The sequence below is a fragment of the Pelophylax lessonae genome (genome assembly GCF_965119305.1).
Source record: "Pelophylax lessonae genome assembly, chromosome: 1".
NCBI lineage: Eukaryota > Metazoa > Chordata > Amphibia > Anura > Ranidae > Pelophylax > Pelophylax lessonae.
In genome coordinates, this window is record NC_138768.1 from 614,906,229 (window position 1) to 614,919,682 (window position 13,454).

At 44.5% G+C, this 13,454-nt stretch overlaps 1 protein-coding gene across 3 annotated transcripts in view; it reads right to left on the reverse strand.

Moving 5' to 3' along the window:
- EGF (epidermal growth factor) overlaps positions 1 to 13,454 on the reverse strand; it is a 213,013-nt gene that overhangs the window by 97,388 nt on the left and 102,171 nt on the right. For all 3 annotated transcript variants that reach the window (XM_082254307.1, XM_082254306.1, XM_082254308.1), the window contains 3 exons: positions 7,475 to 7,597; positions 1,698 to 1,823; positions 1,343 to 1,479 (listed from right to left, as the gene is read on the reverse strand). In XM_082254307.1, coding sequence (XP_082110433.1) covers positions 1,343 to 1,479; positions 1,698 to 1,823; positions 7,475 to 7,597 — 386 coding nt within the window. The remainder of the gene's footprint in view (positions 1 to 1,342; positions 1,480 to 1,697; positions 1,824 to 7,474; positions 7,598 to 13,454) is intronic.

Consider the following 13,454-nt stretch of genomic DNA (forward strand, 5'->3'; position numbering starts at 1 on the left):
GAGCACCCTGGGCGCTCGGCGGCAAGTTCGCCCGCCGATGAGTCCATAATGCACTGCGCGATTGCAAAGCATTAAGTGCTTGTGATTGGCCAAACATGCACCTGACCTGTATGCTTTGGCCAATCACAGCACAATGTCCTGTCAGAGCCATGATTGGCCAAAGGCAGGAGTCCACGCCCCACACGATATAAAGCTGCTTCTGACACGGCAGCCGCGTATAGTGTGTGATAATAGAGATTAGGCAGGTAGTTAGTGAGTAGTGAGTAGTAAGTTGAGTTTGTTTAGTGCAGTCAGTGTAGTGTACATGTTATACCCCACTTTTAAAATGAATAGATATGTTTTAGTCCTGGGTCCCCTCTCAGTGCTCCCCAAGTTTTGTGTCCCTGTCACTTATAGTTTGTGAGCAGTGCCATGCCAAGTTGCCCAATATTTCCCATAGATGACAATGAGCCCTGAAAGTTGAAAATTGGTCTAGGCAGGAAAGGGGTGAAAGTGCCCTATATTTAAGTGGTTAAGGGGAACCCTATGACAGAATTAAAAAAAATGGCATGGTGTCCCCCTCTAAACCTATACCAGGCACTGTGGGTCTGGTATAGATTTTAAGGAGAACTCCAGACCAAAATTTAAAAACAAAACAGCGTAGAGTCCCCCCAAAATCCATACAAGACCCTTATCCGAGCACACAGCCTGAGGGGGACCCTGCCTTATTTTTTACATTTTGGTGTGGGCTTCCCCTTAAAATTTATACCAGACCCGAAGGGCCTGGTATGGACTAGGGGAGGGACCCTACGCCGCTTTTTTAATTTCCTTATCTGTATTGCCGGGAGCCAACAATACATCACAGCCGTAAGCAAATTTAAATTACATTTCCTTTAGAAATGTCAGTATTGCTGCAGCAGGCTACATACATCGTACAGATGCGCCACTTTGCAGGCACATCAAGGGGACCCCCCAGGCACGATATTTTGTCATTTTTTTTGTTTCACTTTAAGCATTCTTAAAATCACTGCTCCTGTAAAAATTATTGTTTTTAAAAAAAAATTGCATTGATACATGTCTCCCAGGGCATTACCTGGGTCCCCATGCACTTGTTATGGCAACAACTTGCATATAAGCCTTTAAAATTAGCACTTTTGATTTTTCGTGTTCGTGTCCCATAGAATTTAATAGAGTTTGCATGTTTGCTAGAACTTTTCCCCTGTTCGAGATGTTCTGGTACGAACTGAACAGGGGGGTGTTCGGCCTATCACTAATGAAGACATGGACATTCAAAACTGCATAATTTATTTGCCTATAGGGCTTTGATATACAAAGTATATATGGTCTGTTCAACATACACTACCCTATTTTCCACAGGGTCATGGTCCAGTGCTAAGACTCTGCCCATCTGTGTGTGAAGTAGACTGTCATAATCTGTCCCATCAAAGTTCATTTTCCGGATGTCTTGTACATTTGAAAACAGTAAGAATGGCAGAGGACCTGTACTTAATGCACAAAGAAATTATAATGAGTTAAATATAGAAACAAATACTGTCAAAGAATAAAAAAAGAAATGGAAAACAAAAGTCAAAACTATATTTAGCATTTTGTAACATATAAAAATGGTTCAACTATTTGCCTTATCTATGCCTGATGCTTGCTATTTTTTTTGATTACACAAAAAAATGGCAAAAAAAAAAACTTTAAAATGTACTGACCTGAAGCAAGGCAACGCTTCTTATCCCATTGTAGAGTGTACCCAGGAAAACAGTCACAGTCCCATTCTGCTCTTCTAGTCCTCCTGCATATCTGGCTACATCCTCCGTTGTCAGGAGATGAGCAGCCTTGAAAACAATGTGTCTGGGGTATTTATGATTTTGTACTTTGTATGCATTTACTATACATACCATATTCACATCTTTCTGGTTTTTCTAACTATGAATGTGTGATTTTAATGCAGCCCTACTCCATAGCAGTTTCTACTTTGAAATTATATAATCCCACAAGACAGACAAAGACAAATACACCAATATACCTAGCACATATAAAATATCTATCCAATGGTGGGCATTCATGTCAGTTTTCATGTACAATTGATCAACTGTTTGATAAAAACATTCAAATCAATGGGCCACTACAGATGGATAAAATCTCATTATGATGTTTTTAAACTTTTACAAACTCTACATTTAACAAAAAGCAAACAGAATGGAAAAATATTAACATACAATACAAGATTTATACAAGACATAATTAATGAAATAAAATTTTTCCACCCCACCCCCTCTCCTTTCTCATAGACTACCCCCTCCTTTTTAACAAACAATGTTTATGCTTATTTTATTCTCATCTCTTTTACAGGTGTTTTCAGTCTGGCCCTGTGAGATCACAGGTCCTCTTTACGCTGTTCTTCCTGCGGTGATAAGTGAATCCTAGAGAGTAGAGCAATGTAATAACACGGTACTATTTTATGCAGCTTTATTCTGTTAACGCAGGGTTGGAGTGGGGCCTTGACACCCTACGCTCACAGGAAGTGGGTTGAATGGGCCACTTTGGGTTTTGAATGATTTGTGCTGTGATTAATCCTGAATTTGATTGCTTCTGGCACAGCTCAAAGTAAAGCTGAAAGAATTTCCCTGTGTCCCAGAACATGGGGTGCAGGCTTGTCCTAATACCAATCCAGGGGGTTAGTAAATGTAAAGAGGACAAGATTGCCACTACTACCGACCAGCCCAGGTGAATAATGATAAAGAGCAGCCTCAGCTTAAGAGCTTTAGCTGTTGAGCTCAATAAATTGGCTTTATTCAGCTAAACAGCTACGACTAGTTTGGTAAACGTGAAAATTAGCACTCTGTCTGCAAATATAATAAAACTAACTACAAATATTTTTTAAAATGTAAATTTTTAGTGCTGAACCTAAGAAAGACAGAAAATATACACAAAGCATTGCATATTCTTAATAATATACAGCAGGGGTGTCAAGCCCAATTTCATTCAAGGGCTGCACCAGCATTATGGTTGCCCTCAAAGGGCCGGCTGTAGCTGTAAGACTAGATGTCCAGAGCACCACACCCCCCCTTGCATCAGATGTAAAAAGCCCCCCACTATCAGAAGTGAAAAGTCCCCTACCTTCCCTTACATCACAGTGCACCCTCTTTACCTTGTGCTTCTTCTCGGAAGAAGCTGGGAAGCAGAAAGTGCAGGGTCTGGAGGAGGACCAGGGGAGGAGCTGGAGTTTGCTGAGACCAGGGGAGGCAGAGATGAGGTTGTGCTGCAGCTGAACAGAAAGGTACAGAATCTGTATGAGGAGTTCTGTCTTCCTCTCTGCTGCCAACTGCTGAGACAAGGTAGGGTAGGGGGTAGCTGTAGGAGAGGTGCGAGGGCCACATGAAATGGCCTGGAGGGCCACATTCGGCCCGCGGGCCTTGTGTTTGACACCCGTGGTATACAGTATCTCACAAAAGTGAGTACACCCTCCACATTTTTGTAAATATTTTATTATATCTTTTCATGTGACAACACTGAAGAAATTACACTTTGCTACCATGTAAAGTAGTGAGTGTACAGCTTGTATAACCGTGTAAATTTGCTGTCCCATCAAAATAACTCAACACAAAGCCATTAATGTCTAAACCGCTGGCAACAAAAGTGAGTACACCGCTAAGTCAAAATGTCAAAATTGGGCCCAAAGTGTCAATATTTTGTGTGGCCACCATTATTTCTCAGCACTGCCTCAACCCTCTTGGGCATGGAGTTTATCAGAGCCACTGGAGTCCTCTTCCACTCCTCCACGACGACATCACAGAGCTGGGCTCATCCACCTTCTGTTTGAGGATGCACCACAGCTGCTCAATAGAGTTTAGGTCTGGAGACATGCTTGGCCAGTCCATCATCTTTACCCTTCATCTTTACTCTCCAAGGCAGTGGTCATCTTGGAGGTGTGGAGGTATGTTTGGGGTCGTTATCATTTTGAAATAATGCCCTGCGGCCTAGTCACTGAAGGGAGGGGATCATGCTCTGCTTCAGTATGTCACAGTACATGTTGGCATTCGTGGTTCCCTCAAACTGTAGCTCCCCAGTGCCGACAGCACTCATGCAGCCCCAGACCATGACACTCCCACCAATGTTTGGCTGTAGCCAAGACACACTTGTCTTCGTAGTCCTCACCTGGTTGCCACCACACACGCTTGACGCCACCTGAACCAAAAAGGTTTATTTTGGTCTTATCAGACCGTAGGACATGGTTCCAGTAATCCATGTCGTTAGTCTGCTTGTCTTCAGCAAACTATTTGCAGGCTTTCTTGTGCATCATCTTTAGAAGAGGCTTCCTTCTGGGATGACAGCCATGCAGACCAATTTGATGCAGTGTGCGGAGTATGGTCTGAGTACTGACAGGCTGACCCCCCACCCCTTTAACCTCTGCAACAATGCTGGCAGCACTCACAAGTCTATTTCCTGAAGAGAACCTCTGGATATGACGCTGAGCACGTGCACTCAACTTCTCTGGTCGACCATGGTGAGGCCTGTTTTGAGTGGAACCTGTCCTGTTAAACCGCTGTATGGTCTTGGCCTCCGTGCTGCAGCTCAGTTTCAGGGTCTTGGCAATCTTCTTATAGCCTAGGCCATCTTTATGTAGAGCAACAATTCTTTTTTTCAGATCCTCAGAGAGTTCTTTGCCATGAGATGCCATGTTGAACTTCCAGTAACCAGTATTAGAGAGTGAGAATGATAACGCCAAATTTAACATACCTGCTCTCCATTCACACCTGAGACCTTGTAACACTAACGAGTCACATGACACCAGGGAAAATGGCTATCTGGGCCCAATTTTGACATTTTCACTTAGGGGTGTACTCACTTTTGTTGCCAGCGGTTTAGACATTAATGGCTATGTGTTGAGTTATTTTGAGGTGACAGCAAATGTACACTGTTATATAAGCTGTACACTCACTACTTTACATTGTAGCAAGGTGTCATTTCTTCAGTGTTGTCACATGAAGGATATAATAAAATATTTACAAAAATGTGAGGGATGTACTCACTTTTGTGAGATACTGTAGATTTTATAAACAATAAAATCTACATATTCTATATATTATTACATTGTCATGATAGACTATATCACTCTAGGTGTCATATCATAGCAGGCCCATAACAGGACTCTTTTTTTATGTCTCCTCTCTGCCTCCGCCCACCCCCATTCCTTCTTGGGGATTCCTCTGACGGGGATCATTGTGTGGGTTTGGCGGGGGTCTTCCATATGAAAGGTATGAAGGTGTCCACTAGCAGGACCTGGCTGTTGTGTTGAATGTGCCATCTTTTAACAATTGCTATATAGGGATGTCTCTGCTGGATTGGGCAGTCTCTTTGCTGGATTGGGCAGTCTCTTTACTACAGTGCCTTGGGAAAGTATTCGGCCCCCTTGAACTTTGCGACCTTTTGCCACATTTCAGGCTTCAAACATAAAGATATAAAACTGTAATTTTTTGTGAAGAATCAACAACAAGTGGGACACAATCATGAAGTGGAACGAAATTTATTGGATATTTCAAACTTTGTTAACAAATAAAAAACTGAAAAATTGGGCGTGCAAAATTATTCAGCCCCTTTACTTTCAGTGCAGCAAACTCTCTCCAGAAGTTCAGTGTGGATCTCTGGATGATCCAATGTTGACCTAAATGACTAATGATGATAAATAGAATCCACCTGTGTGTAATCAAGTCTCTGTATAAATGCACCTGCACTGTGATAGTCTCAGAGGTCCATTTAAAGCACAGAGAGCATCATGAAGAACAAGGAAAATACCAGGCAGGTCCGAGATACTGTTGTGGAGAAGTTTAAAGCTGGATTTGGATACAAAAAGATTTCCCAAGCTTTAAACATCCCAAGGAGCACTGTTGCAAGCGATAATATTGAAATGGAAGGAGTATCAGACCACTGTAAATCTACGAAGACCTGGCCGTCCCTCTAAACTTTCAGCTCATACAAGGAGAAGACTGATCAGAGATGCAGTCAAGAGGCCCATGATCACTCTGGATGAACTGCAGAGATCTACAGCTGAGGTGGGAGACTCTGTCCATAGGACAACAATCAGTTGTATACTGCACAAATCTGGAGTTTATGGAAGAGAGGCAAGAAGAAAGCCATTTCTTAAAGATATCCATAAAAAGTGTTGTTTAAGGTTTGCCACAAGCCACCTGGGAGACACACCAAACATGTGGAAGAAGGTGCTCTGGTCAGATGAAACCAAAATCAAACTTTTTGGCAACAATTCAAAACGTTATGTTTGGCGTAAAAGCAACACAGCTCATCACCCTGAACACACCATCCCCACTGTCAAACATGGTGGTGGCAGCATTATGGTTTGGGCCTGCTTTTCTTCAGCAGGGACAGGGAAGATGATTAAAATTGATGGGAAGATGGATGAAGCCAAATACAGGACCATTCTGGAAGAAAACCTGATGGAGTCTGCAAAAGACCTGAGACTGGGACGGAGATTTGTCTTCCAACAAGACAATGATCCAAAACATAAAGCAAAATCTACAATGGAATGGTTCACAAATAAACATATCCAGGTGTTAGAATGGCCAAGTCAAAGTCCAGACCTGAATCCAATCGAGAATCTGTGGAAAGAACTGAAAACTGCTGCTCACAAACGCTCTCCATCCAACCTCACTGAGCTCGAGCTGTTTTGCAAGGAGGAATGGGCAAAAATTTCAGTCTCTCGATGTGCAAAAGTGATAGAGACATACCCCAAGCGACTTACAGCTGTAATCGTAGCAAAAGGTGGCGCTACAAAGTATTAACTTAAGGGCGCTAAATAATTTTGCACGCCCAATTTTTCAGTTTTTTATTTGTTAAAAAAGTTTGAAATATCCAATAATCCAAATAAATTTCGTTCCACTTCATGATTGTGTCCCACTTGTTGTTGATTCTTCACAAAAAATTACAGTTTTATATCTTTATGTTTGAAGCCTGAAATGTGGCAAAAGGTCGCAAAGTTCAAGGGGGCCGAATACTTTCGCGAGGCACTGTATATGGTGCTGTCTCTTTGCTGGATTGCACTGTCTCTTTGCTGGATTGAGCTGTCTCTTTACTGAATATATGGGTATGTCTCTCTGATGGATTGAGCTGTCTCTTTGCTGAATATATGGGGATGTCTCTTTGCTGGATTGGGACAACTCTTTGCTGAATATATGGGGACGCAAGAGCTGATGACTTGACATATCTTTTTCATTTTCATACATTAAGTTGTAAGAGTGTTAAAATAAACGTGGGTAAATTGAAGGACTTGGTGGGATGGCCAGTGGGCGGATTTGGTGGGAGTGGGCAGTGGGCAGGTCCTGGGGAATATTGGTGGCCTGGCCTAAAGCTGTGTAAGGGGCCCCAAAATTTGCGACAGCTGCCCTGCTTACAGATATGTTGAGTTTGTGCTGATAAGAAAAGACAGCTGGCTCGTTAACATGGCCATTATTTTTCTAGAACTCCTGCATACCTGTGCATGTTTTGCCATCACTAGCAAGCACTGATCCTTCAGGGCAGTAGCAGACAGGTCCTCCAGCTGTCTGTACACAGCCATGACTGCAGTTTCTATTTTCTTGTAAGCAAGGTGTCACATCTAGCAGATTGAAAAAGAGTTATCTGATTAAACACAGCTGTAAGCATTATGAATTGAGCAAACATCTGTAATTAACTACCAGACAGATATAAATATTGTGATGGGTAGCAGGTGCTTTCCTTTTCTTTGTAAACTTAAGTGTTCTCATAGTTTGTTCGCCTGAAACAAAAAACTGGCATTGTACCAATAGGACAAAAGATAGTGAATTCATAGAAATCTAGAAACCAGTAGACTTTTATTTAAAACATGAGCAAAATACACCAACCATAGACAAATTGTCTTCATGGAGTTTGCATAGCAGTAGCCTTACGAGTAAGCCCTGCTGTGTGAAACATATCAAGGTATTTTTGTAGGAAGGTGAGCACTGAATACCTTTATTAAAAGTTATTTTAATACTGAAACTGTAATTTTTGTTTCCTGAAACTGTAAATCTTGTTTCCTGAGACATAAGCAATTATAAAGTAAATCATGTCAGACAGATGTTTTGTTTTTTCTGAGATATTTTCTAATTCCCATTGCAGAAAAAAAGATCTGCTGAGTGCAACTCACACCAAGGAGGGCAAGAAATGAGTGACAAGACTATGGTGACAAGTAAAGAGCAGGACAAAGGATTATGAAAGTGTAGTACGGCATACATAAAAATGAGAACATAAGGACCTGGTGAGTGCTTATGCCTAAGGGGTGTTTGGTGATGGCACATAACAGGGAGGATTGAAAAAGACACAGCTTCATACATTACTGAAGTTGGAATGAATGTTTGGTGACAAGCTGCAGCTGATAAGTTTTTGTAAACAGAGATTAGCAGGGTGCAAACTACAGACTAATCAGACACTTTTAATGTTTAATTTATATCTTTCACACACACATGTTTTGTGCTGTCCAATCACTTTTCTCTATTTCTATAGTTCTGTGATTATTAATTAGCTTACTCTGAGGAATATCAAATGTGGGGATTTTTTTACCCCCCCGTGATACCCTTAATGATGTCATCCAGGGTAGCCCCAAGCAGGCGGTCGCCTTGAAAGGGAAGATCAATGCGAGCTTTCTTAGAGGCTTGGTCTGTACGTGCTTAATCACCATTGCTGAAGCAGAAAGTTTGGACAACACAGGAGCTGTATCCAATGCTGCATCACAAATAAACTGCAGCCCATGGACCAACTGGTCCACTAAATCAACATAAGCAGCGGGGAGCTGCTCACCCCCCAGGCCCTGGTGCAAAAGCTTGGCCCATTTAGTTAGGGTCTGAGACACCAGGGCTGAGGCAAAGACTGGCTGCAATGCCGAACCAGCCATAGTAAACATGCTGTGAGCCACAGCCTCCGCTTTCTTGTCTGCCAGGTCCCTAAAGGGATCATGGTTGCTTTATTCAACTTGGAAAAAGGAGGGTCAACCACTGGTGGACTAGTCAACTTTTTTAAAAGTGATTCCTCAAAAGGGTATGTATAGAAAAACATTTGGGGACCACAAAGGATCATTTTGATTGTTCCCATTCCTTACAGAAAAAACTGTCAAAATAAGGCACATAAGGGAACATCTTTGGAGTACGATGCGACTTGTGCGTACCAAATGACACAGCCACGTCCGTGGCTACATCAGCCACATCCTCCATTTCTAAAGTCTCACGTACCGCAGTGATAAGTGTGTCTACCAGCGTTTTTTTCATTCACTGCTGCGAGGAATCATCCTCACTATGGAATGGATCAGGGGTTGTGACATTAAGTCCCCCTGGATGAGCTGCACCCACGGCGGCATCAGGCTCAGAATTAGATGAGACAGCCTGAGCAGGGGAAGGCGGGGGATGCTTCCTCCTGGGTCGTTGCCCACATGCTACTTCCACCTAGGACACTAAGGACTGCAGGACCGCTGTCAGTGCAACCTTGGTAAGCTGGGGTTCCGAGGGACCTGCCACCTCCATGAGGGGGGCAGTGGGTGAGATCTGACCCTGAGCCTCCATAAGCAAAGGAAGACCTTGCAGTACCAAAACAATCTTTTAGCACCACTAAAGGATCCCCTCAAGGCTCAGGGTACCTATCAGCAGAGAGAGAGATTACAGGGACCCCCCCAAGACTCACCCTACTGACCGGAGGAGCGCCGAGAATTTGAACCCAGCATCATCATGGACGCTATCCTTGTTCATACAGTATGTCCCAGGCACAGGAAGAGGAAGTAAGGAGGAAGAGGCTTCGGCATCCCCACAAGGCTTCAGTTGTCTCATGCATCTTCCAGATTAAGGGAAAATGGCCCCCATGACATCATCCATTTACACAAACATGGCCGCCAACCAGAGACCAGCCAGACTAAGGGAAAATGGTCACCATCAGCTACAAACACTGAAGCATGCTGCCGGGATCTTTCCTGCACCCTCTGCATAGCTGACCCCCCCCCCCCCCTGAAGGTTGGACTGTAATTCAAACGGTTAATCCCAATCTTAATTCTACCTTGTAATTGATTCCATGAAGATCAGTGTTCAGACATTTCCTTTTATAAGGGTGACAACTGTGCCTCAATTGTGCTCCTGCTTTGTCACATGTATAGTGCAAGTACAATACTCTGTTGTCACTGTCAAGCATCATCTGAGTTCAGAGTAATTATGTGCAGGATAGAACGTGGTTGTAAATTTTGAAGAAGATCAGCAGCACTGAGATGTACCAAAGGATGGAACATAGTGAAAACTCTCCTTTGTGATAAAAATCATAAATGTCATCCAGTTTGGCTTTAGATCTACTTTAAGAGATATTTGAGTAGTGGCATATACTAGTAGCTATTACAATGTAGTAATGATTAAATGACGATTGAGTACGATTTAGTGATGACTGAGTTTCTTATTATTCTTCTTTATGCATTCTAATGGTACATTCACACCAGGGGTGGAAGGACTGTTAAGTGGCTATTCTAGTGCAGTCCCACCATAGCACCACTGTAAGACAAGGCAACATACCTTGCCTCCTAGCTGGCTGGTTCAGGCCATACTTTTTTCCAGCACAGCGCAATGAAAGGCAGTCCACCACCTCGCACTGCGCAGGTGTCTTATAGTAAAATCCATTTCTCTGATGTTCATTGACGGACACAGCTTTTCATCTTCTTGACCGTAGGGTTATACTGCCCCCTACAAGTGTAGGACACTAGGCAGAAAAAAAGCTTGAACACACCTATGGGTCAGTCCCTGGGGGTATACTCCCACTTCCTGCTATAGGTATTCAGTTTTGTAACAAGTAGTGTCAGAAGGAAAAGAAACAACTCCATAGAGGGGCGGGTGCTGTGTCCGTCAATGAACATCAGAGAAATGGATTTTATGGTAAGACAAAAATCCCATTTTCTCTTTTGTTAACTGACAGACACAGCTCTTCATCCTCTTGACTGTAGAGACGTCCCAAGGCAGTGTTAAACAGCAGAAAAAAACAAACTTCCCCAAGGCTAAACATAGCCAACCAGGTAACTTGGAGCTCAACTGTCAACAACTGGAGTTCACCTGAAAAAAAACACCCTCAAAGAGGACAAGTCCTCTAAATAACAGCCTGCAAAACTTTGCAGCCAAGAGAAGCATCCGCAGATGCCAACACATCCACTTTATAAAACTTTGTAAATGTGTGTACAGACGACCAGGTAGTCGCCTGAAAACCTGCATCACTGACGCCTGATGATGGAAGGCCCAGGAGGCACTAAGCGCCCCATTTGAGTGCGCCTTGACAGGGAAAGAAGGAACCTGACCCTAATAGAATAAGCCTGAACCACAGTCTGTCTGATTCATCTGAAAATGGTTGCAGCAGAAGCAGCCAGCCCCTTGCAAGGTCCATCCATAAGGGCAAATAGTGAGTCTGACTTCCTAAAAGACTCCGTAGCTGCTAGATACACCCTTATTGCCTGAACCACATCCAGGGAAAACAAGGCAACTTCCTTAGAATGCTTAGGCTTGGGGCACAAGGAGGGCAACACAATGTCTTCATTCAGATGAAAGTCAGAGACAACCTTCGGAAGGAACAATGGACATAGAAGGAGAACCAACTTATCCCTATTTACCACAAGGTAAGGTGAACGACAAGACAACACCGCCAGTTCCAACACCCTGCACGTCGAAATATTGGCCACCAAAAAGGCCACCTTCTGAGACGACATAAGCAGGGGAATCTCCCGAATATTTTAGAAGGGAGGCTTCTGGAGAAAGGGCAACACCAAATTGAGATCCCATGGCGGCAATATCGATTGCACTGGAGGAATCAAGTGTCCCACGCCCTGGAGAAAAGAATGCAGCAAGTAGTGTGTGTCCAATGGGCGTTGAAAGGAACACACCAAGGCTGAGACCTGGCCCTTCATGGTACTCAAGACCAGGTGCTGCACAACCTTGCAGAAGCCTTCCAAAGGTTATGATCGAAAATCACTCTTGAAGCTGAAGCGAATGACTTTGTGGACCCACTTGTCCTGGATCAGGGAGATTCCTGGATCCATAAAGCAGCTAAGACCTCCCCCCACCCCAGATATGGGTGAGGGCACCCCTTCATGCGGAGGAATTTTTGTCAGCACCTGCTCGTGGTTTGCCCAACCAAGACTTTTTTGAACCTCCAGCGGAGGCCTAAAAGGACTTGGATCCCTTGTTTTGAGACCCTGAGGGATGAAAAAGTCGCCTGTGAGCCGAAAAGGAGGGTCCCCTATCTGCGACTGGACTCTTTACCCCTGGAAGACTGAGGAAGAAGGGTACTCTTTATCCCTGTGAGGCTCTTGATGATGTCATCCAAGGAAGCTCCAAACAGGCGACCCCCCACGAATGGAAGATCAGACAAGGCCTTCTTAGAAGCCTGGTCCGCAGACCAGCATTTCAGCCACATAATGCGCTGCAGGACCACAAAGGCATCACAGACAAACTGTAGCCCTTGGACCAAATGATCCACCAGCTCCACCAAGGCAGGGGGGAGCTGCTTCTCCTTCAGGTCCTGGTGTAAAAGCTTAGCCCACTTGGTCAGAGTTTATGACACACTAGTATATACCGGCCTAATTGCCGAACCAGCCACAGCCACATATGGCGGGCCAGAGCCTCCACTCTCTTATTAGCTGGACCTGTAAAGGCCGGGGACTCCTCAACCGGAAGGAAGGTATCTCAATTTGACAATATTGTCAATATTGTCAAGGTAAATGGAAAGAGGCACACCCTTGCCGCTTCAGGGGGCCCGTGGGTGCCGAAAGGCACCGGTGCCTCCGATGCGGCATCAGCCGCAACCTCCATTTTTAAAGTTTCATGCACTGACACAAACAGTGCATCCACCAGCTCCTATTTAATGGTGGCTGCCCGCCATGAGGTGGAAGCGCAGGCAGGGTACCCTCACTAAAACAGGGCAGGTGTCCCACACAATAATGGTGGCAAGGCTGTCATTAAAAAAATGAAGAGCCCCCACAGCACTAGCTCTTCCAAGGAAGGTGCCAAGCCGACCACTTGGCCTAGCAGGCCGCAAGCCGTGGCCTAAATTTTTGTGGAGGCCCAGCCGCAATTGCATGGATCCTCAGCCTGGCAGGTTCCCAAAGACCCAAAGTAACTGAAATTTTAGAGGGACTTGGGGGAAGGATGGGAACACAGGGGTCCAAACATCCCAGGGAGGGGACCACGTCCACCACAAAACCCTCCAGGGGTAGTGGGGGGGACAGCTTCTTACCACACCAGGAACAGGGTGGGCACTGCTCCAGACAGGACACCACTCCATCGTAATGTGGGTGCTGTTGGCCAGGAGGAAACGCTGCGACTCTGGCCAAAGCCAGTTCATATGCACCCTTGCGAGATGTTTAACTCTTAGGCCAGCCCCCGTCCAGTGGGGCTATGTCACGGCCGACCTAGCACAGAGCTGCTGTTTGTACACATTCACTGGCTGGACTG